The following is a 26,240-nucleotide window of genomic DNA, read 5'->3' on the forward strand; positions in this document are numbered from 1 at the left end:
AATTTCAGTTCTAGCCTTTGCTAGCAAACAACACGCTTTCAATTTCAATTCCAATTCAATTTCAAGATTAATTCTTAAATCAGGGGTTGACTTCGGCAAACCCTTTTCCACCCTTTTCCACCCAACATTTTATCTCTTTTCTATGTGTAGGAATAGGTGATGAAGCTACTAAAAGAGGTGCAGAATCATCAGACAAAGATCTATAGTTTGCAAAATTCATTAGAGTTGAAATTGACGGGAGCAGGCCGTACTAGGTGACTGAGTCCCATGAGCAGGCCAAGTTGGGCGACCAAGTCTTTTCACTTTTCTCTCAAATTTGAACTATAGGTTAGTTATCATTTGTACTTTTGCATACTTTTTCAGAATTGTGTTTTGAGTCTATTGTCTTCTGATATATGCAAAAAACTATCATTTTAGCTTACTTGCTCCTAATTTGTTTATTCTTCATTACAATTAAATTTCAAATTTCAACTCAACAACAAAGGACCATTGAATCCACTTTGTGCTTGATCCATCTTGAGCCTAATAGATCATTCTCCTTTTGAATGTACTCAAAAGTGGCAACAAGCCTAGTTTCCTAGTTTGCATGCACTAAGCCGTGAACCCTATTTCTCAACATTACAAAAAATAACAAAATAATATCTAGAAAAAATATTTCTATATAATAATTTGACTAGATACAATGTATTTAAACAAAACATTTATATATAATAATTTGACTAAAAACATAAATTATTAGATTCTTTTGATCTTTGTCTTTTATATTATTTTTTAAAATTTAGGTATACTAGTTTACTTCTAACTTCACATCTCATCTAAGCTCAAAGCTTACCAGACATGTAAGTAATCAAAGTTTTGTTGTGGTGCATAGGCAGAGCATAATTATTGCTTTAAATCTTAGGCAATTACATACTCTCTTTCTCTTTTCAATGTAATCTTCAACCATTATAGCTTTAATCCAATCAATCTCTCTAAACAATTTAATAGATGGGGATGCATTCTTGCAATTCTCTTTTAAAATGAACTTAGTTTGCATAAACGAACATTTATATTTAATTCATGTGTAATATTTAATGTGAAAATTAAATCATTTCTTACCTTTAGAAGAATATTCTACGGATTTGTGGTTTTTAAAAAAAATCTTATATTTTTAAGCCGATAGGATTTTTGTATGGGGGTTTCCTTGCCGGGAAAGTGTCAGCCATCCGGAAAAGCCATCGGGAAAAAAGGCGGGTTATAGTTCGCTTGTCGGAAAGTTGCCGCTTGCTTGTTAAGCCGATATTTATTTGACCGGACACACATTCATAAATACCATTTATTACTGGCAGTTGGAAACATTACTTCGCATGTTGCAAACTTGAAGGGTTTATTTCGCCGGGCATCAACTGGGCAATGGCATTTATTTCACGTGTTGTCTTCGTAACCCCTGTACACTGCAGGTGCAGGCCAGTTCATCATTTCCTGATGTAACAATTAAGAAGCACGGAGTAGGGATTTAGCTCGTATTGTTTTTTGTTTAGCTCAATTTGAAGCAAGCCCTTGCATGGTGTTCTCACAGCATACATTTCTTCGAAAAGCTCAAACAGATTGAAGAAGGTACATACAGGTAACTTAAAAAATTTATTCTCCCTTCATTCGCAAGCAAGTTTTTGTTTGTCTTCCTGCATTTCATCAACGAAACCCTGCAATTACGGTTTTTACTTTCCATGATTAAAGGCGCAGTGTTGTCTCAGATTTCGTTTTGTAGATTTATAACAATTACGAAAATAAATTGTAATGTTTCCCCTCATACGCAGGTAACTAGAATCTGTTTTTTTAATGCATTTTGTCTGCGAAACCCTGCAACTAGAATCAGGATAAAACATTGAGCACATTAGATGTTGTTGTATTGTCTTAACTTTCTTCTTCTGTTTGTGTTTGCTGGCGTCAGTACGCTCAAGCCCTTTACCAGACTCTATACGTCGCCAGCTTCATCGATAACTACCGACAGGAGCTCGCTACATACCCTGCTTTGACTACAGGTTACGTTCATTGTTTCTCTGATATCATTGCCAGAGCTTAATTTCCTGCAAATCTACAAGTTTGATTATAATATGTGTGCATTTATATTCAACTTTGAGTCCGAATTCTGGGTTATGTTGAATCTATAATCCGCCCAATTCGTTCATGTTAGACTTTGTTGTGCAGAAATCTTTCTGCTCCAAGATTTAGAAACAGAGTATATATATTGTGATCCTTGTCTTCTACAATTTCGCCATTTGGATCCTTCGTTTGAAAATTTGTTTAAAGCATGAAATCTTTAGAGGGTGACTTATTTTTAATTGAGGTTTGAGTGGATTCAAAGAGCCGGACAATTCTTTCCTCGCCACATAAAGTTGGAATAGTTCTATGATTAACAGCAGATTCTGTGGCTCTTCCAGTACATAACATGTCTTATGGAGATCTGAATATGCGGTTTTGCCATAGTTTTAGGTTTATGTTTATTCCATTCAATTAGATTTTAATACCAGACAAGTTTTCTGTGGATTTGAATTTTGGGTTTTACCGTAACTTATGTTTATTGTTTGCCTGATATCATTGCTAGAGCTTAATTTCCTGCAAATCTACAAGTTTGATTATAATATGTGTGCATTTATATTCAATTTTGAGTCCGAATTCTGAGTTATGTTGAATCTATAATCCGCCCAATTCGTTCATGTTAGACTTTGTTGTGCAGAAGTCTTCCTAGTCCAAGATTTAGAAACACAATATATATATTGTGATCCTTCTCTTCTACAATTTCGGCATTTGGATCCTTAGTTTGAAAATTTGTTTAAAGCACGAAATCTTTAGAGGGTGACTTATTTTTAATTGAGGTTTGAGTGGATTCAAAGAGCCGGAGAATTCTTTCCTCGCCACATAAAGTTGGAATAGTTCTATGATTTACAGCAGATTCTGTGGCTCTTCCAGTACATAACATGTCTTGTGGAGATCTGCATATGGGGTTTTGCCATAGTTTTAGGTTTATGTTTATTCCATTCAATTAACTTTTAATACCAGACAAGTTTTCTGTGGATTTGAATTTTGGGTTTTACCGTAACTTATGTTTTATTTTTTTATATCATACCATTCAAGTAGGCTTTCAATGCTAAACATCTGTTATGATAATTTGAATTTGGGGCTTTGCTACAATTTTGCATTTAGTTTTCATCAGCTCAAGTATCAATATCTAACATGCCTTTAGGATTTGAATTTTGGGCTTTGCTATACTTTTGCATTCAGCTTCATTCCAGTCAATTGAGCTTTACAATATCACACGTGTCTTCCACAGATTTGAATTTTGGGGTTTTCTATAATTTTTCATTTAAGTTAATTCCATTCAACTAGGTTTTCTGTAACCACTATAGATAGACTTTCAACATAACCGACAAGTGATCTCCCACCAAGGATCTCCTATGCACAACAATAGAAGAATTTAATCAAGAATACTATATTTCTTCTATATATAAAGATTGTATTTTAATTCATCAATGCAATACTGTGCTTATCAGCAGTGTTGTTTGACAAAGCAAGCTAATGTAGTTGTGAAGTACAACAGATGTAATGCAATTGATTTTGAATTGTGATTATCAACAGTATTGTTTGTAGAAGCAAGCTAATGTCTACATTTTAGCATTATTTCATATTGTAAACAAATCACAAGTTGTTTGGATAGTAGAATAGTGACAATGTAGAGTTTGAACTATAGATCATGGAAGAGCAAAATGAAGAAATTCATAAAACTAAAAATAGTCATAGAGCTAAACTTATGAAATCGAACGACTGATCTAATAGAGCTAGAAAAAGAAATAGAAACAAGAAAATCGGTCACCATACCTACCAATGTCATACAAAATGTGTTAGCAGAGACGAGGCACATGAACTATTTGTTGAATGCCATAAGGTTTTCTCATCGATTTTTAACAATAAAAAAAACAAAAATAACTAGCATTTACTGTTTATTCATTATATTTTTTCTGGCATTCTATAAATTTATTGTTAAAAATTAGCTGATAAATCCTTCCAAAAAATTAAAAGAATTTCTTTGTGTTTTATTCATTACACAACATTCAAAAAACAAATGGTGTGCCTTGTCTCTACTAACACAGTTTGTATAATGTGTGTAGGTACACAACAAGTACAAGCAATATACAATATTACTAGGATTCATGCTTGAGGAAATACTTTTTGAACACATATCTTTGGCTATAGGTATGGTCGCTGCTTTTCTTTTTCCTATTCCTTCATTAACCTCTAGAACAATGCAAAAAACAATTTTAAGCACCCATTGAGGTGCATTTTCTATTCTTATCTCCAATTTTCGCTAACTAGAGAGACGTCAAAGCTATAAACAGTTGGTGCTTTTATTTCTACATAATCCGAATGTTGGTTATCCCATTCTTCATTATAGACTCTTAAAGATTCTAGCTGCACATGGAAAGCTGGTTGTCCCACCACCTGCATAACTAGTTTGTATTTAGTAGCCAGAACGGATAAACAAGTAGTCTTAAGAAGTCCACTGGAAACCAATCTCCCTGAGAACATTTCAATCTATATACAAAAAATCAACCTTAGAAAATGTATTTTCTATGTTCAAGGTTGAAATCATTCCAATTTTCCAGAGTAGTCTCTTTCCAGTTTCTGATATATTTTAAATTTGAAAACTGCAAATACACAATGAAAATTGCCATACCCATGTTGTATTGCTCGCCCAAGTTTCTAACTCAATATAATTGAACACTTTTTGCAATGGATCTTATCATAAATTAACATGGACTTGATTTCACTATGATTTATTCAAGTCCAAAACTTTTAATTACTCAACCATTGAGTTTTCCTATATCAGTAAATGATATAGTACACAGTGCAAGACTGGCAAGCCGAAGTCATAAAGTTTACTGATGTAGTGCACAGTGCAAGACTGGCAAACCAAAGCCATACAGTTAAAAACAAGATCTGGACTCTTAGAAACTTGGACCTAATACCATGCACCTCTGACAGTCAATCAATTTAGTTAAGGTGTGGAAACATAAATTTATATTTCATTTCTTTGCCATATAGATGACTCAAATAATTTTATAGGGATTATGTGCAACCACCTTCCTTCTCTTGTTGAAAGATTTGCCTGGGAGGTGCAGCATGAGAATCTCCAAACACAACTCCACAAGTCATGACAGATCCAGATATTGATTCAAGAACAACTTTTCAATCAACTCCATCCTCTTCTTCGAATATGAAAATTACTACCACCAAGAAGGTAATTTAATTCACTCAAATAAGAAAATGGCATCCAAGCATCATCTATTGCCGCCTCGCTTGTAAAATCTAATACTGCAACCCAAGAAAATAAGAAGAGTAAATGACAGATTTTTAATTGTTAGTCAAGAACTTTTGTTTACAACTTCGAATAATATAATGCAACGATTACTATATAAATTGACCTCAGAAGCTACTGTCAGCTTAAATGAATAAAATTTGCAATTATGAATGTGTATGTGTGAGCATACCTTAAATAGCTACACATTTTAAGTTTTGGGATTTATTTTTCATTAGCACCATGAAAAATATAACAAGCCAATTAAAAGGCAAAAAATTTACCTTCAATTTGCACAAACTAATAGGGAAGAGCTGAACCAAAAACATAATAATATCAATCTATCAAGCTTTGAATTATACACAATGTTTCTAAATAAATTTATTCAACCTAAATGCATGGTACCTATTAGAATGCCTAGCTTTATAATTCCATATACTAAAGAATTTGTAAGCTGTTTTAAGAGTGGGGCAAACAATGAACAGTTTCAAGAATAAGTGATGCTACAGGTAAAGCTAAAAGTTTAGAAACCTAAAAATGGTATGACGTCAAAACTACCTCTGAAAATAGCCAATGCTTAAAGATGAAGAGATCAATGCTTTTGGAGGGAAGAAAACATATCTGGTAATACAGATGATAGAACATAGTTAAATTTAGAGATATTTGTCAAACTCAAAGACATCCAAATATAATTGTTTTCCCCACACATATTTACAGGATTCGCTGAATCAAAAGCACACTTAAGACATTGGTGTGCGGCTTAAATCGCTGAGTTCAAAGCTCCTTAGGACTAAAAAGAATTAGTAAACTTCAAGATTGGTATGGCGGTTGCACATGGCGGGCTACAGATTTCCAGATCTGGTGACTGCAAACCCTAAACTGCAATACGTCTGATAATTACTACTACATAATTTAAGTGTTTCACATTCACGAAAAAGCAAAATAAAAATGCAAACGAGCGAATTAAACCGATGTTTTTGGGTTTTCTTTAGGTTTGCTGCAATTTCACCCACTGATACGACATGCATTTATTCAACCTAAATGCATGGTACCTATTAGAATGCCTAGCTTTATAATTCCATATACTAAAGAATTTGTAAGCTGTTTTAAGAGTGGGGCAAACAATGAACAGTTTCAAGAATAAGTGATGCTACAGGTAAAGCTAAAAGTTTAGAAACCTAAAAATGGTATGACGTCAAAACTACCTCTGAAAATAGCCAATGCTTAAAGATGAAGAGATCAATGCTTTTGGAGGGAAGAAAACATATCTGGTAATACAGATGATAGAACATAGTTAAATTTAGAGATATTTGTCAAACTCAAAGACATCCAAATATAATTGTTTTCCCCACACATATTTACAGGATTCGCTGAATCAAAAGCACACTTAAGACATTGGTGTGGGGCTTAAATCGCTGAGTTCAAAGCTCCTTAGGACTAAAAAGAATTAGTAAACTTCAAGATTGGTATGGCGGTTGCACATGGCGGGCTACAGATTTCCAGATCTGGTGACTGCAAACCCTAAACTGCAATACGTCTGATAATTACTACTACATAATTTAAGTGTTTCACATTCACGAAAAAGCAAAATAAAAATGCAAACGAGCGAATTAAACCGATGTTTTTGGGTTTTCTTTAGGTTTGCTGCAATTTCACCCACTGATACGACATGGGTTTAAACCATAGCAAGCAAAATGGCATTGTGCAGTTACCTTCTCTTCTGTAAACTGCAACAAAATAACCAACAGGGATGTACCCCAATGTTATTAACAAGTTTTAATACAGGGTCTCCATGAAGGCAACAGACTTCCATGAACTATTCTATCACCCAACAAATTAATATACTCTACTGTGATAATAAAATCTGTATGGTTCTGTTTAACATCCCTGTATAAGAGGCAAATTTAAAACATGCATGTTTAGTAAATTTTTGAAATTGCATAGCTTGCAGATACCTTTGTTCTTACGATTTTATCGATGGCTAAATCCGCCACTATTGCCCTGTGGTTTAACTTCTATGCCAATTTTCTCATACTTTGATTATTATTTTATTTCGTTTGACGATGGTTATCTTGATACTTATGACTATTAAGCTCACTAAATTTTAGAGAAGCACTCAGTACCACAGAACTTAAACATGATAATAGGTCACTAAGATGGTAAGATGACATCATATTTCAATTCTTCTACATTGTTTTGACATAAGCTTTTTAATGGTTATTCAAGTCGGTTACGTCCCTCTCAACTAAAAAAGTAAAGCTTGCGATAAACCAATCTGATAGAACATCCAATGCAGAGTCAATTCATTGTTTGTGAAACCCAAAGCTCATACACAATCTTTTTTGAAATATTTGTGTACCTTTTTTTTGCAAATTCACAGTCTACATTGAGGTGGTGTATACATTTCTTACCTTACAATGTAACGGCTATTAGAAAGTGCCCTTAAGACTGATATCTCCCTTAGTGTGCTGACAGAAACTCCCTCATCATTATTCTCGATCTTGAGCTTCTTAAGCGCAAAAAACTGACCTGTGTTAATGTCCTTCACTTTGTATACCTTACCATAAGTTCCTTCTCCAATTGCTCAATCTTCTCCAAGTTCTCGTAAACTTCCATTTTCTTTTCCTTCTTAGAAATGGCCATGACTCCGAAGATTGCAGGTTTTAAATTGTGAAAATCTGCTTAAGTTAAAGCATGAAGGAATATTTCTATAGAAGAAGAATGGACAAGGAATTAAGAGTTTTAGGATTTGCCACTTATACCTCTGTAATGTTGAACCGTATGTCTTCCAGTGAAAAAAAAATACAGAATATCAAAAGACACACTTATTGACCATTTAATTTTAAATTCGGACAGCATTGCATGTCTTAAGATTTGTGAATTAATTATACCCATCGATCGCTACGAAACTGGCCCTGCAACTAAATACTCTGAACATCGTACATTTAGGGAGCTATGGAATAAATTTAACTTTGTTCGCATTTAATGTGCATCCTTAAATAGCTCGCAACACCAAATACAAAATTCATTCTACTTCATTAATTTCATCTGATGTAGCTTATCACGTCGGAATATAATTGTTTTTTTCACGCATATTTAGAGAATTCATCGAATCAAAAAACACACTTGAGACAAATATGCTATACTAATGTGCCATAAATACATCACGAAGTAACCAACACGGATGTAGTCAACTAAACCTAAATATTGAACATTTGTGCATATATAAGTAATTAGAAATTTACTGGAGTCTAAAAAGCATTTATTGTATCTATGCAGCACTTGTTTTATCACTGATTAGAGCGTTTTCTATTTTTCCTTTCACTAAAACTCTTTGAAAGCAGACAAACCTATTCCAAGTATTCTTGATAAGAGCTTGTCTTCAAACTATACATATACATTGCTGATTGTAACTTTGAAATTTCATTGCGATCTCGTTGGACTGCAGATTTTCTCTTGATCCCAAGTACAATATGAGTTGTGCTGACCGTTAAAATATATTCGCTTGTTTTAATTGTTGTGACATAGACTCACTATTTCACCGTTCAAAACCCCATTCCTCATCTCTCAAACACAGTGGCCACCATGTCATCTCCGATGGCCTCTCCTGCTGCCTCGCAACAACCTTCTACAGAAACTTCGGTGAGCTTGTTTATACATTTGTTTTCTCTTATTCATCTTATTTACAAAGATTATATCTCTATTTGTTCTTTTATTTTCCGTAGACTTCTCATCCATCAATGCAAGTGCATATACCAACATGTGTCGCTGCTTGAACTATTTTTTTGCACCTGTTTACGTATTTATATATATAAATAGATTGAAACAGATGTTCTCTACATTGTCCTTGTGCATTTGTATGCTCCAATACATCAATCTATAATCTGTCCATGCACACAAAAAAAAACCTGTAAACAAAAACACACATAGCTAGTAATACAAATTGGAAGCTTAAACAAAAAAAGGGCTGTCATGCCCATGCCAATGCGTATGAATGTACATGACCTTGTGTATCTATTTGGTTGTCTTCTATTATCCTTGTAGGAAGTGGAACAACATCTACAATTGACCCCACATGCACTGCTCTGCATCAACGCTGGGGATGATGTCCCCTCTCCACTGCTTCAGCTTTTGTCTTTTGAAAAATTGATAGACGATGAAAATGACAATGCCCGATATAAGGTTGTTTTGTCTGATGCCACACACATGCAATTGGCGATCCTCCCACCTAAGTATAGTGGTTTGCTGCTTTCAGAGACATTAAAGATTGGCACTATCCTATCATTGACAGCCTATGCTTGTAGAAATGTTTGGAACTCAAGGTATGGCCCTCTATATGTTATGTTGGTTTCTTCTTGCCTTTTCAAATCCCCCTTTCCACACTATCCAGCTTATTCAACCTCTTATTTTGCTCTTTTTACAGGACTATAATAATATTCAGCCTTGCTGTCAAATTTACCAATTCTCCATTGCTTGGGAAACCTAGATATCTGTTTAAAGAGCAAGAACAACAAATGTTGGGTCGAGACGCACCTGCCACAACTAAACGATCCCTTAAATTTGGAATTCACCTCCCACCTGTGCAGCACGAATCTTCTGTTAATATCAGCCCGATTAAAGCCTTGAACCCCTTCCAAAATAAATGGACAATAAAGGGGCGTGTGACAAACAAGAGGAAGATGCATCAATACAGTACACCAAAGTCCACTGGCCAAGTATTTAGCTTTGACATGATAGATAGTGAAGGTACTGAAATTAGGATAACTTGCTTTGGCGATGTAGCAGAAATGCATTATCATAGGGTTGAACCAGGAACATATTATACTGTGTCAAAAGGTTGCGTTAAAGAAGCTAACACTAAATGGAATAAGCTTAACAACCATCTTGAGATAACTTTGGACAACAATTCAATATTGAAGCGTTGTGATGATGTTGTTGAATGTGAAGCAAATAATTCTCAATTCACACCAATCAATGAAATTACATACTGCACCAACAACACTTTAGTTGATGTTATTGGTATTGTAGTTGCTGTTGGAGAACCCTCATTAATTCGCAGGAAGGATGGAAGCGAAGTAACAAAGAGAATTGTAAAAATAAATGATGCCTCAGCTTTTACTATCGATGTTAACTTATGGGGAGAAACATGGCAAGGGCTAGGTGAAGATTTGAAGAGCATGCACACAACCCAAGCAGCTGTTGTCCTTGCAGTCAGAAATGCTCGTGTTGGTTATTTCAATGGAAAGGTGGTCAACACAACCACAGCAACAACCCTAAATATAAACCCTTCTATACCTGAAACAGAGACACTTATGTCAAGAGGAAAGATTTCAGATGCCCTTCTACCGCAATCATGTGTTGCTGGCCAGCTTAACTCACAGTACAGTAGAATGACAATCACAGCTGTTTTAGAGCGTACAAGTGTTCTCTCTGAAACAGTTGAAACTACTATTAGGGCTGTTGTGAGAATCATTAAAACTGATTCTTTTTGCTATCCAGCCTGCCCTTTGAAATTTAATGGAAAAGAATGTAAAAAGAAATGCACCCAGCAAAGTGATAATCAATGGTTTTGTTCAAGATGTCAAACTGCTGTGCCAGAATGCAATTACAAATACTTATTGCAGATGAAGCTCCAAGATCATACAGGGGCTCTTTGGGCTACTGCCTTTGACGAGGTTGGCACAAATATACTGCAAATATCTGCCAAGGAGCTTTACATGCTGCAGTACGATTTGACTACACAAAAAATGCCTCAGTCCATTATCAAGCATGTCCTTTTGTCTTCCTTTGTTTTCACACTCTCTATTACAACAGACATGTACAATTCAGAACCCAGGCTCAAAGCAACGATAACCAAAGTTGCCAGAATTGATTACCAGACTGAAAATGCTCTTTTGCTTGCAGAGATTGCTCAAATGACTACAACTGCATAGTTCCAAACCAATTGGATAGTGATGCTTTCCACGTGCCTTTTGATCTTCATACAATATATAGCTTGTTCCTAGTTTTTAGTGGTCATTGACAAACAGAACTAAATTATCAGTCATTGTCTATATCGACACTATCTAAAGTACTTTTTGGCCTGCCTAGGACTTTTGGATTTTGACATTGCTTTTGTTCTGTCATGCTACCAATCATACAAAAAAAAATCAAATGCAGTTTCCCTTCTTTCCAGCTTATTATCTTAGATCCTTTTGTACCTTTTTATGTTATGTCATTATTGAACAACCATGTTTGCCAAAAACACTTATTTTTTATAACTATATTTATACTATGCTGTACAAATATGATAAGAAACAAACCATACAGATTACACATTGACGCAAACATTAAAACAAGAACCAATAGCTCCAACCTATGTTGTTTTAACACATTTCCTGATCTCAAAATCATGATTTCTATATTGTACTATTTCACCACGCTTTCCCTGCCCATTTCACATTATAATCTGCAATGTCAATATCTTGTACAATGTTGTTTTATGTTTATTGTTATTATATATTCAAAGCATTTTGTTGACCTGTCTCTTTCTTTTATTGTAATATTTTGAATCCTTTTAGATACGTTTTGATACTTGGTCCAGACACACTTATGCTTCTCATTAATGTTGAACTGTAAATTACAATGCAAGTTTTGACCTTCCAACAGCTTTCATATTCTTCTTTGTATTCATTCAATTTATGTAAATGTTTGTTGCCTTGTATGTTCTCTCCAATATTTACCGCCATGCATAAAGATAAATATCTCCATTTATGTATCACGATATACAAAGATACATATAGATTTCTATGTGCATTTACATATATTTCCGTACACATACATGCATACATATGGTCCTCCACAGCTGCATACTCACATACATACAACCATATATGCATCTCTATACATGTACATACAAAGGAAGGCATTCACAACAGATATATATACACATGAACAATCTTATATATCTTGAAAGTTATGTGCCTGCATACATAAGTAAATCCATCTGCAACATCTTTTTTATGTGCATGTATGCACCACTGCATAAATGATTGTATGTATGTTCTTGTGCTTCTGTATAGAAATACATACGCATGTATGTGTATATCATGGAAATTGGTATATACATTTATAAAGAAAAACCATACAAGCACATTGTGACATAGCTGCAAAGTGCCACACACCTATAAACATGTTCACACAAAGGAAGCCACTCACGGTGAATAGATATGAACATACACAACATTGTGTCTCTTGAAAGTTATGTACCTACATATGTAAGTAACCTTGTCTCTAGCCATATTCTTTTATGTGCATACATGTCTCAATGCATGTATACTTATCTGTATGGTCATGTGCTTCAACTTTGTGCAAAAATATTTAACATGTACAATTCAAAGATTGCATCGAACAGAAGTTTCAAATGTAACTATATAGATTGCAACATAGACACTATCTTTACCGGTCCTTTCTTGCACACTCAATATCTTGTACAATGTTCTTTTATGTTTATTGTTATTATATATTCAAAGCATTTTCTTGACCTGTCTCTTTCTTTTATTGTAATATTTTGAATCCTTTTAGATACGTTTTGATACTTGGTCCAGACACACTTATGCATCTCATTAATGTTGAACTGTAAATTAAAATGCAAGTTTTGAGCTTCCAACAACTTTCGTATTCTTCTTTGTATTCATTCAATTTATGTAAATGTTTGTTGCCTTATATGTTCTCTCCAATATTTTACTGCCATCCATAAAGATAAATATCCCCATTTATGTATCACGATATACAAAGATACATATAGATTTCTATGTGCATTTACATATATTTCCATACACGTACATGCATACATATGGTCCTCCACAGCTGCATACTCACATACATACAACCATATATGCATCTCTATACATGTACATACAAAGGAAGGCATTCAGAACAGATATATATACACATGAACAATCTTATATATCTTGAAAGTTATGTGCCTGCATACACAAGTAAATCCATCTGCAACATCTTTTTTATGTGCATGTATGCACCACTGCATAAATGATTGTATGTATGTGCTTGTGCTTCTGTATAGAAATATGTACACATGTATGTGTATATCATGAAAATTGGTATATACATTTATAAAGGAAAACCATACAAACACATTTTGACATAGCTGCAAAGTACCACACACCTATAAACATGCTCACACAAAGGAAGCCACTCACGGTGCATAGATATCAACATACACAACATTGTGTCTCTTCAAAGTTATGTACCTACATATGTAAGGAACCTTGTCTCTAGGCATATTCTTTTATGTGCATACATGTCTCAATGCATGTACAGTTACCTGTATGGTCATGTGCTTAATCTTTGTGCAAAAGTATTTAACATGTGCAATTAAAAGATTGCATCAAACAGAAGTTTCAAATGTAACTATATAGATTACACCATAGACACTATCTTTACCGGTTGTTTCTTGCACACTCAACATCTTATATGCTGCGTTCATTTAAATTCTCTTAAATATTAATGCAGAACACACCACAAGGATGCAATCTTAGGAAAGCGAAAAAAAGAGAACAGAATTGTCGCTATTATGCACAACATAGAGAACAAATCTCTAAAAAGCGTCGCCTGGAGCGAATGAAACACAAAATGCTCTTGCCTACACCTCCACCATGCAACACCCCACAGATGATCAATTCAGATTCGCCTATTTTGAATCAAAGCCTTCCTTTCTCATCTGGCCAGACCAGTATTGTATCAGAGCAAATAGAACAACCTTCATTTCATAGTAGCAAGCTACAACAGAAACATCTAACACAAAACAGGCAACCTCTACACCATCAGACAATATTGCAGCCTGCAACAACACAACAATGCACAACAAATTGTTTCTCTTCTGTGCAGTACATTCAAGCATTGCAAGCCTTCCGCCATCGCATTGATTCGCTGTCCATGCTTCAAACATGTAGTATTTGTAAGGAAAGATATATTGGAATGCTGCTATGCAGGAACCAACAACCCATTATTTGTTCAAGATGCTTTTCTGAAAATGGTGTTCATCGTTTCTCCTTGGCAAATAACTTAGACCCAGGTGAGCAACCTGTTGTCTTAAAAAAACTTACCCAAGTAGAAGAGATGCTTATAGCTAGGGTTGCTCCTCTTTTGCAAGTCAGACATGGAAAAGGTGGCCAATACAAATATTCTGGTCACACAATAAGTTTCCCCCAAGATATTTCAGAAATTGCAAAGCTTTTGCCACGAAGACTAAAAGACCTTGAAGTTCTTATTGTCCATCGAAGTAATATACAAGGCACAAAATATGATTGTTATGTGAATAAATTCCATGTTATGGATGCATTGAGCTATAAAATACAACATGACCAGTACTATAATGATGTTGTCATAGACTTTGATGCTGTCAACCTGCTTCCTAATACTACAACAGATATATCAAATATGCTACGCTCTTTAGAAGAGCATACTAATGTAACAGGTATTCCACCAACAGAAGACCTCCTGGACAATTACAATGAATATGATGCAAATATGTCATCATCTTTTGTTCCAAAACTGCCTCCTCCACCCTGCGAACTAGATACAGTTAAGAGAACCTTGCAGTTAGATGTTGATACTAATAATAATATCCCTTGGCCTGAAATAAACTTGTCTCCGATAAATGAATATAATACAATAGGCTTGTTAGGCATGGCATTCCCAACCCTTTTCCCATCTGGAGTTGCACTTCCACTACAGCCACGTATCAAGCATGTTTATTTACATGAATATGCTCTCCACTTACTTAGATATGCTGATCAAAGATTTGGGCAGCATGTTAGATTCCGGTATTATATTTACAATCTAATTATGAGACATCGTTCGCAACAATCTGCAGCTATCTTCATTAAAACTAATTTGGGAGAGTCTGTCCCAACCACTATCGAAGCACTCCATGGACGATTGCAAAACACTCCTGATGATCAGCTGCCTAACCAATTGTTGCGCTTTGGCGCAACTCTTCGAGGCACCCGTGCATATTGGCGTAAATCTAGAAAAGAGCTCGCTGCAATGATCTCCCAATTGGGGCCCCCAACACTGTTCTTTACATTAAGTTCAGCTGATACCAAATGGCCTGATTTGCATAGGCTCTTCTCTGAAAATGATGGCCAAACCACACAGTTTACAAGAAAACAACTTACAGACCATGTGATCTGCAATCCACATATAACAGCATTATACCTTCACAACAGATTTGCAATATTTCGTGAAGAAATTATTCAAAAGTTGTTCCAAGCAAAGGATCATTGGTATAGGTATGAATGGCAACATCGAGGCTCAGCCCATATTCATGGCTTCTTATGGCTCCCTGGAGCACCAAATATGGAGACCATTAATTGGACAGATGATAATGAGGTGCAAATGGCAAAAACTTTCTTCGACCAATATGTTTCTGCTTGGAACCCTCGCATTGCAGCAGACCGCATGAATGCAATGCCGTACACTGCAATGGATGACCCTTGCCTAGCTGATACAAAAAAAATCTTCACCATGGATGCTGCATTGGATTATGAAGCATTGCTTAATACTTTACAGAGACACACAAAATGTACAGAACAAACATGCCTCAAGAAAAAAGGTCCCACATTTGAATGTCGTTACAAAGCTCCATGGGTTCAACAAGAGATGTCTACATTGACAGTTGACAATGACAACAACCCATGCTATAAACCTGCAAGGAATGATGATCGTTTAAATATTCATAATCCTTGGATGCTTTCACTATGGAGGGCTAATATCGATTGTCAACCAGTCACTTCAAAAAAAGCTGTCCTCCAGTACATTTCAAAGTATGCTTCAAAATCAGAAAACAAATCGCAATCCTATATTGAAATGCTGAAAACAATACTAAATACAAGTAAATCTGAAGATAGCATTTTATTAACATATCAGAAATTTATGATGGGCATAGTAGTAGACCGTGATATCAGTGCACAAGAAACTTGCCATATGTTACAGAAATTGCCTCTTCTAAGTTGTAGCCGACAATTTGTCTCTCTAAATGTTGGCAGAAAAATACTGCACCGTGTCATAAAATCAGATAATGGAGCTGACCTTTCCACAACTTATATCCATGCTTATATGCAGCGCCCTTTTGAATTAAATGCAACAAATTTGCTACAATCAGCACAAGGGTTTTCCTATAATTCTCAACGCAAAAAAACAAAATGGCACATCAGGGATAAAAAAGCAATTGTGACTGTATATCCTCAGTTTACAGAGCCTCCAAATGAAGATACCAATCAGTTTGAGATTTTTTGTTTGTCTGAATTGCTGCTATACAAACCATTCCGTGACATCCCAACTGAAATAGGAGCTTCAAAGGAACAAATTATAAAAAATTGGAAAAACTTTAAAAAGACAAATTACAACCGTTTGGGAAATCAACAAATTATAGATGATTGCACCCTTCCAAACGAAGATGACAGTGACAATAATGGTTCCCAACATCAAGATGATACAAATCTGTACGAGTGGGAGCAGCTCTCACAAATGGGAGCTTCAAATAACTTTGTCCAGAATGATCTGCAAATGCTAGGCCGTCGTGATTACGATATTAGCCACTTTTGGGGAGCAACTGTTGTGGTTGATCAACTAGACTCCACTGCCCTTCAGTTCATACCTACAAGCAAGCTAAAATCCCAACACACTAGCATGCAAATCTCCAGCCAAGACACAAAAAAAAACCAGCTATCGCCTCAGCAAAAAGTTGCGCTCAACATCATTCTACAACATCATAATAATCAATCTGCAACAACACCTTTACGAATGATTGTTCAAGGCACTGCTGGCACTGGTAAATCATTTTTAATAGATTGTATTAGAAGAGAATTAAACATATCTCCACCTATGGCGGAAAACCCATTACTTGTTTTAGCACCAACAGGAGTTGCTGCTTTTAATATACAAGCGACAACAATCCATGCAGGGTTGCGCATACCTATAAGAGAAATGCATCCTTTGACAGGGCAATCATTAATGACATTGCAAGAGCAATTGAAACATATCAAATATATTCTGATAGACGAAATGAGCTTTTTGGGCCCGAAACTACTACTTAAGATAGATAACCGTTTACGCCAAGCATTCCCTAACAAACAACATGACATCTTTGGTGGCATGTCCATGATTCTTGTTGGTGATCTTGCTCAGCTTCCCCCTGTTATGGATAAACCTATATATGCTTCACACTCTACAGCCCTCAGTTTATGGCATTCTTTTACTATTGTCATAACATTGGACACTATTTTCCGCCAGCAAGGTGCATCTATAAGACAACAACAATTCAGAGCACTTCTTCACAACTTAAGAAACGCTCAAGCACTCCAACATGATTGGCAGTTTCTAATGTGCCAGACAAATGCAACATTAACTATTCAACAAAAGAAAGATTTCAACTCTTCAATCCACTTGTTTGCAACAAATGAATCTGCACGCTTGCATAACAGGAAAATGCTGAAAGAATTAAATTTGCCTGTCGCTCTAAGTTTAGCTAAAATTGCTAAGCAAACAAATACTGAATATGACACCAATGAACAGCTACCATTGGAAGTATTACTTTCTATTGATCAGCAAGTGATGTTAATAGCTAACTTGTGGATCAAAGTTGGCCTTGTTAATGGTGCTATTGGTCTCATAAAACAAATTGTATATGAAAACAATACAAAACCACCAGACTTACCAAAATATGTGGTTGTCCAATTCAATGATTATAATGGTCCTCCATGGGATATAGCACATCCAAAAGATATACCCATTTTGCCAATAACGCGAGGTAGGCGTACGCAAGTGCCTTTAACAATGTCTTGGGCCATCACTATTCACAAATCCCAAGGTCTTACATTAGATACAGCTACCATTGACATAGGTAATACTGAAAAGCAAGGCCTCACATTCACAGCTATTTCCAGAGTCAAGACAATTGATGGAATACGGATCGAACCACCATTCTCTTTTGAAAGGTTTTCCAAACTGCAAAATAATCCTTACACAACCATTAGAAAGAAAGAAGAAACTCGTTTGCAGCTACTCTCTGCGCAAACAGATATCTATTCACCTTAAAAACTTTTGCTCCAAAACCATCTTTCTTACATTCCACTACTTTCAACAAGGTAATTACAATTTTACATTGTCATACCTCTTCACAACATGCACTTTCTTAATCGTCCCTCATACTAACTCTTTTTCCCTCGCTGTTCATTTTAGATTTCATTCATTCTAAGACATCCTCCATGCTGCATTGAACACCACACACAAGCCTTCCTATCTATACACGCTTCAATAATTGTCTACAGATATCTCAGGTATAATACAGCTGCAATCCATTGCGCATTCACATTGCTCACTCCTCCAACATATACAGCTATCTCAGGTATGATATGTCACTTTAATTGCTTAGAATGTACTCTATTAACAAACTTTTATACTAATCAATGTCAATTATACAAAGTTATACACAATAAAAACAATGCTATGCTTAGTATGTTCTTTTTGACTGCAAAACATCTGTTCCTCACCCCATAATTAAATTTCTAAGTATTTTAACACTAAAATGAATATATTTCTAATCAGTTTAAAACTTTATACAACTCGAGCATTTGTAACAGCTTTTATCAATCTCATTGTTAGAGGAACTATATATTATACCTCTGATAACTTTTGTTACAAAAGTGTCTCTTCAATTCAAAAGTTACTGCAACAACACAAGCAACTCTCCCAGGTATGATATTTACATTTTTTTGGCTTCAAGCATACTTTATTGACACCTTTTATTGCTCTAACATTGCTCTCTGTCACTTTTAACTAACTTCCCTCCTTGTGCGCCAGCTACAGTACATTGCCTCTCCAGTGCAAACCTTCTCAATCAAACATTCAGTCTAAATTTCCTACTGCAAATTGAAGGTATGCATACCTACCCAACACATATAGTTTACATTCTCTTCTTTTTATGTGGCCATGTAATTCTTTCAAGGCATATTCTAACAAATCTTCAAATAAAATCAATTAATAAACAAACTTCTCTTTACCATGCCACTTCAGTTGTTTTGGCACATAAATTGTATATATGTTAAATTTAAGAAACTAATTCTATTGCTTCTTTTTGTTGTAGAGATACATATTAACAAAGAACCACATACCCATGCTTGGACACTTCTCACTTTTCAAGTTAGCACTGGTTGTAGCTAAAAAGTCTTCTCAATGTCAATTATACAAAGTTATACACAAAAAAAACAATGCTATGCTTACTCTGTTCTTTTTCCCTACAAAACATCAACTTTCTAACTCTTTTAAAACTAAAATGAATATATTTCTAATCAGTTTTAAACTTTACACTACTCAAACATTTATAGCAGCTTTTATTAATCTCGTTCTTAGAGCATCTATGTATTGTCCTCTGATAGCTTTTCTTACAAAAAAGTTTCTTCCATTCAAAACTGACTGCTGCAACATAAACAACTCACCCAGGTATGACATAACAATCCTATGCTTAGTCTGTTTTTTTCCTTTTTTTTTTTTATATGCAAAGATAGAAGAGAGAGAAATAATAGTATCTAAGTTTCTATATATGCTATGAAACATTTGTTTCAATCTATACCACTATTAAGCTCCATCTCACAATATCAGAAATATGTATCTGTACAATTTCACAGTTAAATAGAAGACGACATAAAACTTGTGGATGACTGCATCTTTCCCTCTCATCTGAAACTTTTGTTTTACAAATACTTTCCACATGTGATTTCAAAGAAAGGATGCAAGGCCCGCAACACATCAGGCAACCTGAGCCAATCTCAAAGCCTCCAATTTCCATATACCAGTTTTCAGGATTAGACCATACCAGGTAACACCTTATAATAGAAAACCATAGCCCAATTTTCTATTTACAATGCAAATGCATTATTGTAACTTCTTAATTATTAAAACCTTCTCATACGTTATTTGATTAGAATTTATGTTTCATAATGTACATTTCTACTTTTTGAATGATAAAAGATTCTTTTCCTGCTAATGCATATCAACATACAAAGTTATTATTACAAGATTCACATATGTTCTTTTATTACAAATTATGTTTCATACTGTACATTGGCACTTTCTGAGTAACTAAATATTCTTTCCCTGCCAGAGCATGTCAACATATGAAGGTGACTTGGTGGCAAAATGCTACTTTACAAAGCACAAGTTAGTACCGGATGCATTCCATGCAACCCTGAAGAGAAACATACAGATACAATTACCTTTCTAACTCTTTTAACACTAAAATGAATATATTTCTAATCAGTTTTAAACTTTACACTGCTTAAACATTTCTAACAGCTTTTATTATTCTCATTCTTACAGCACCTGTGTATTATCCTCTAATGACTTTAGTTACAAAACTCTCTATTCCATTCAAAAGTCACTACTGCAACATTAACAACTCACCCAGGTATGACATTAACTTCCCTTTGTCACGCCACTTCAGTTCTTTTAGCACATGAATTGTATATATGTTGAATTTAAGAAACTAACCATATTTCTTCTTTTTGTTGTAGAGATACATATTAACAGACAACAACATACCCATGATTGCACTCCATGTCGATTACAACCAAACATTTTCTGGTCATATCTAAATTTATACTTTATATCTGCTTTCCAACTTTACCAAATTAAACCTTTTGACATGCCTTTCTTCAATGCAGGTAAAACCTTTGACCGACCACACTAAATCACCTTTCCTATTTCACCAATATCCATTCATTTTGTTCCCCATATTTCAGGTCATATTCCTTTTGGTTTCTTAAAATAATTCACATTTGACCATTATAGCTATTGACCACTTCTCCCATTCTTTATTCTAATGTTTTATCTCCTCATTGCAAACAGATTTAAATATCTCGAATCTATCACTGTGTTGCCCTTGCAAAAATTGCAGACAACAAACAAAAAAAATTAGGGTGTTTTCAAACTTCACTGCATTCCAGATTTATGACACTAATCAGGTCAGTTACAAAGTTATACACAGAAAAAAATGCTATACTTACTCTGTACTTTTTCTTTGCAAAACATCGACTTCCTAACTCTTTTAACACTGAAATAAATATATTTCTAATCAGTTTTAAACTTTACACTGTTCAAACATTTCTAACAACTTTTATTGATCTCACTGTTAGAGCATCTGTGTATTATCCTCTGATAACTTTTGTTACAAAACTATTTGTTCCATTCAAAACTCGCTACTGCAACATAAACAACTCACCCAGGTATGACATAACAATGCTATACTTGGTCTGTTCTTTTTCTTTGTTTTTCTTAATATGCATAGATAGAAAAGAAAGAAATAATACTATCTAAGTTTCTGTATATGCTACAAAAAAATTCTTTCAATGTACACCAATATTAAGCTCCATCTCACACTATCAGAAATATTTCACTGTACAATTTCACAGTTAAATAGAAGACAACATAAAACCTGTGGATCACTACATCTTTCCCTCTCATATGAAACTTCTGTTTTGCAAATACTTTCCAGCTGTGATTTCAACGGAAGGATCCAAGGCCTGCAACACACCAGGCAACTTGAGCCAATCTCAAAGCCTCCAATTTCCATATGCCAGTTTTGAGGATTGCAGCATGGCAGGTAACGGCTTATAATATAAAACCATAGCCCAATTTTCTATTTGCAATGAAAATGCATTATTGTAACTTGTTAATTATTAAAAGCTTCTCATACGTTATTTCATTAGAATTTATGTTTCATAGTGTACATTGCTACTTTTTGAATGACAAAAGATTCTTTTCCCACTGACGCATATCAAGATATGAAGTAATTATTAAAAGATTCTCATACGTTGTTTTGTTTGATTATACGTTACATAGTGTACATTGGTACTTTTTGAATAATAAAAGATTCTTTTCCTGCCCAGCATTAAAAGGTATGAAGGTGACTTCATACCAAAATGCTACTTTGCAAAGCACAAGTTAGTATACGATACATCCAATTGAACCCTAAAGAGAAAGATAGGCATACAATTAACTTTCTACCACTTTTAACACTAACATGAAAATATTTCTAATCAGTTTTAAACTTTACACAACTCAAACATTTCTAACAGCTTTTATTATTCTCATTGTTATAGCGCTTGTGTATTGTCCTCTGGTGACTTTCATTACAAAAGTGTCTGTACCATTCAAAAGTCACTGCTCCAACATAAACAGCTCACCCAAGTATGACAATTACTTCCCTTTGCCACGCCCCTTCAGTTCTTTTGGCACATGAATTGTATATATGTTGAATTTCAGAAACTAACCATATTTCTTCTTTTTGATGTACAGATACATATTACCAGACAACAACATACCCATGATTGCACTCCATGCCGATTACAAACAAACATTTTCAGGTCATTTCCCAATTTATACTTTATAGCTGCTTTCCAACTTTAGCAAATTAATCATTCTAACGTCGCTTCCTTCAATGCAAGCAAAACCTTTGACCAACCAAACTAAATCAGCTTTCTTATTTCACCAATATCTGTTCATTTTGTTCCCCATATTTCAAGTTATATTCCTTTTGTATAAGACTTGCAAAGGTTGGATAATTAGTGAGATGTTACTTTATAGATAATGGTAAAGGCACTTTTTGGCTTGTGGTCAGCAGACATTCTTTAGTTATATGAGGCTGCCTTTATGTAAGCATTTCACAATACAATTGTTTTTCTGTTTAATCAACAGTACAACATTTCAATCGTGTTTATATTTCCACTTTATACATGATTTCTAATGAATGTTTTGACACACAATTGTAGGTGGATGTCACAAGTTCTGCACATCTCATACAACAGATTCCCGAGATTGATGCTTAACACCCTCTCCGACACCAAAATCAACTGGTATGCCGTTCTCCCTTGCATTAATAACATTCTTTGCATTCTTCTTTCTCATTTTTAACTATTCTGCTCTGCTAATGATGTTCCCTATTTCAATTCACTACTTCCTTTCTCACTTTATTAGTAGTATAACTAATTATTGTCATTTTGTTTCACAAATAACATTACTCTCAACCTTTCTCTTTTGTGAATGACCACCACCACATGCTCTTCTCGGTTTTCAAATCTTTGCCTCTTCTCGATTCTATTATATTCGAATTTCCTATTTTACAACGCTTTGCTTATGTCAAGATATTATCATACTATGCAAACCTAAGTCCCATGTGTTAACTTTACTGTTCTCTTTTTTTAGTGGAGTTCATCATTTAGTGGATTCCAACTCCCATATAAGTTTTACTTGTAATTTTTTAATAAGATGTTATTTGTTTCAAGAATTATTTGTTCAACAATCTCCATTTTAATTATTTAAATATTCTCAGAATGCTCCTTCTCTGGCTATATAAATTCACATTGCAAATGTGATGTACCTACCTATCATTTAAAATGGTAACGAACATACCTCCATCTTTACAGATGATTTTAGGACAGCATACTGTATGGTCAGATAGAATCCTTAAGATATAAATAAACAAAAGATCCTATCATTCATTAGCAATTAAAACTTGGTTGGCACTTAAAATTATATGTTTCATCAATTCAATAGTTCATTATTTTATAAATCGGTATGCTTGGAAAAATGATTTCTATTACCACATTAAAGTCTAACAAACTACTTGAGATGGTGAGCACCGAGAGTATTTAATTATATTTTGTTCATAGATAACCTCTTTTTCAAATACACAATGGGTGCTTATCTTCACTTCAGGAAATTGCTTCTGGTTTTGGTCATGATGTAGCTGTGCCTAGGCATACAAGTAGAATGTTACTGTATTTAATAAAAGCCGCTTTTAAATGAATATACTTTTTATTCCAGTAACTTATAATCTTCACTGAAACTTCTTTTTTGAAACTGCTCCGGGGATTTGGAAAACCACTCTCTGGGAAATAAATAGACTATTATGAGATAAATGAAGCATTCTCTGTAAGTTTGATTTCTATAAATGCATACTTTGCTACAATGCATCATTGCCAATCTTAATGATATTTAATTTTGGACATACTACTTTGTGCTACACTTTTTTTTAAATGACATCCACACAACACTCCACAGGTCAAACTTATATTTTCAATGATTTAGACCAACTCTCATATTTGAATTTTTATTCACTTGTTTAGACTTCGTCATACAATGTCCACTTCCCACTGTTCCATTTTATTGCAAGAAAATTGCTTTTCTATATTAAAATATTTCAAAATGCTTGATTAACAATCTCCTTTTATACTCTTCTCAGTTTTCAAATCTTTGCCTCTTCTTGATTCTATTATATTCGAATTTCCTATTTTTTCGACATTTTGCTTACGTCAAAATGTTTTGCAGCGTTTTGCATAGTTTGTTATAATGTCTCATTGAGAATTTTAATGGTATTTAATTTTAGCCATTCTACTTTGTGCTACTCATTTCTTTAAATGACATCAACACAACACTCGTAGTTCCACCTTGTATGCTCAATGCTTCAGAACAATCCTCATCTTAGAATTTTTATTCACTTGTTTAGACTTCATCATACAAGGCCCACTTCCCATTGTTCTAATTTAGTGATTCAGAAAACAGAATTTTTTCACATTAAATCATTGTTTTCTGCCTAATTATGAATATGACACACTTTGCCTAATTTTTTCACATACTTCTCTCTCTACAGGATTGCACTTCATTCAAGTTGCAATAGTTACAAATTGCCTCTTACAAAACTATGAAGGTTGACTTGCTTGATATACATGACCTTCCTCACCATGATAAGCAAAATACATATTGCCAGTTCCTCTTTCTTGTTAGGTATTACTTGTTACTCTCATTTTCACATGCCAAATTTTTTTTCTATTTATTAAATTATTTTATAAATTGTAGCATTGTACTATTCAATAAAAGTAACACTTGAAAAATTCCAAAGTTACAAGCTTTAAAACTCTTTCTATACTGCAATTTTAATGTATATTTATTCTACTTTACCAGGTCATTTCCTCACTCCATACTACTAAACATGACATAAATAATATATTTGACACTTCATTCATTGAAACACAAAATTCACTTTTAAATGTGCACAACACTTTGATACAAAACTTTAAAATTTACCGTTTTCCACAATTTGCAGGCTTTAAAACTCAGCAGGCGTTGTAATTTAAAACAAGTTGATCGCATTGCCTTTATGTTGTTGCTCATCAAGAAGTAAGTTGTTCTCATTTCGGTTTAAACCTTGCACATTTCGTTCTCTGTAACACTTTCTATTGCTGACAAATGTACTTACTTGATTTCCATGCACTGCAGGTCAATCCGTCATCAGCCATTACACATCTTGCAGCTTTCAACAGCTTTCAAATTATTTGATTCTTTCAAACCTGCTATTTTACATCTCACAGCCCTATCTTCTCAAATATTAACATGTTCAAGATGACGACACCGTTACCATATCATGTTTTAAAGAGTCGTTAAGATCTAGCCTCCCACAGTGACTGCTTACACTTATTGACATTGTAACATTCACGGTTTCTTACTTATGTTACTCTCTTCCATCATTGCTACATTTCATTCAATGTTCCCCTTTGCTGAAATCCACTATGTTTAACAACTGAATTCAATGAATGAACATAACTTGCTGCTTTCTCTTCACCCTTGTGCAAATTTATCACTCAAATATTATTACTTTCTATACAAAGTTTCATTTCTGCTATGATGCATTTTTTTGGTGGTGATTTGGTAAAACATAGATTAAAGAAATTTGGAAAATACACACTTTTAAAAAAAATACTGCACATATTTCTGCTTCATTAACAAAACCAGTTCCCCAAACCATTTTACCTATCGGCTTCCCGTTGCACGCACACTGGCGTGCAACTGC

General features: G+C 34.4%; 2 protein-coding genes and 2 long non-coding RNA genes across 6 annotated transcripts; all 4 read left to right on the top strand.

Moving 5' to 3' along the window:
• The first annotated feature begins 4,142 nt into the window (after nt 1-4,142).
• LOC131856499 (replication protein A 70 kDa DNA-binding subunit A-like) lies at nt 4,143-11,265 on the top strand. Its single transcript, XM_059208295.1, has 2 exons — nt 4,143-4,230; nt 8,861-11,265. Exon 2 carries the CDS (start codon nt 9,847-9,849, stop codon nt 11,263-11,265), a length of 1,419 nt encoding a protein of 472 aa, XP_059064278.1. The 5' UTR covers nt 4,143-4,230; nt 8,861-9,846.
• Nucleotides 11,266-13,840: 2,575 nt separating this feature from the next.
• Nucleotides 13,841-18,433, top strand: LOC131070632 (uncharacterized). Its single transcript, XM_058006218.2, has one exon. It carries the CDS (start codon nt 13,841-13,843, stop codon nt 18,431-18,433), a length of 4,593 nt encoding a protein of 1,530 aa, XP_057862201.2.
• Nucleotides 18,434-19,819: 1,386 nt separating this feature from the next.
• LOC131857124 (uncharacterized) lies at nt 19,820-25,137 on the top strand. 3 transcript variants are annotated; one of them, XR_009358556.1, is made up of 13 exons: nt 19,820-20,213; nt 20,499-20,554; nt 20,714-20,801; nt 20,908-20,977; nt 21,058-21,135; nt 21,242-21,357; nt 21,529-21,618; nt 21,888-21,995; nt 22,495-22,582; nt 22,691-22,758; nt 22,979-23,046; nt 23,164-23,247; nt 25,044-25,137. It is a non-coding gene; the product is annotated as an uncharacterized LOC131857124 (long non-coding RNA). The 3 variants fall into 3 exon arrangements; XR_009358555.1 differs by lacking the exon at nt 22,979-23,046 and adding an exon at nt 22,282-22,335 and having other exon boundaries at nt 19,821-20,213; XR_009358554.1 differs by lacking the exon at nt 22,979-23,046 and having other exon boundaries at nt 19,823-20,213.
• Nucleotides 25,138-25,493: 356 nt separating this feature from the next.
• LOC131856209 (uncharacterized) lies at nt 25,494-26,011 on the top strand. The gene is made up of 2 exons (XR_009358334.1): nt 25,494-25,570; nt 25,670-26,011. It is a non-coding gene; the product is annotated as an uncharacterized LOC131856209 (long non-coding RNA).
• The last annotated feature ends 229 nt before the right edge of the window (nt 26,012-26,240 follow it).

Source organism: Cryptomeria japonica, chromosome 7, assembly GCF_030272615.1.
Source record: "Cryptomeria japonica chromosome 7, Sugi_1.0, whole genome shotgun sequence".
Taxonomy (NCBI): domain Eukaryota; kingdom Viridiplantae; phylum Streptophyta; class Pinopsida; order Cupressales; family Cupressaceae; genus Cryptomeria; species Cryptomeria japonica.

What these genes read in the sequence shown, in the direction of transcription:
- LOC131070632 (XM_058006218.2), top strand. Translation starts at nt 13,841, where the DNA reads ATGCAGAACACACCACAAGGATGCAATCTTAGGAAAGCGAAAAAAAGA.
- LOC131856499 (XM_059208295.1), top strand. Translation starts at nt 9,847, where the DNA reads ATGTTGGGTCGAGACGCACCTGCCACAACTAAACGATCCCTTAAATTT.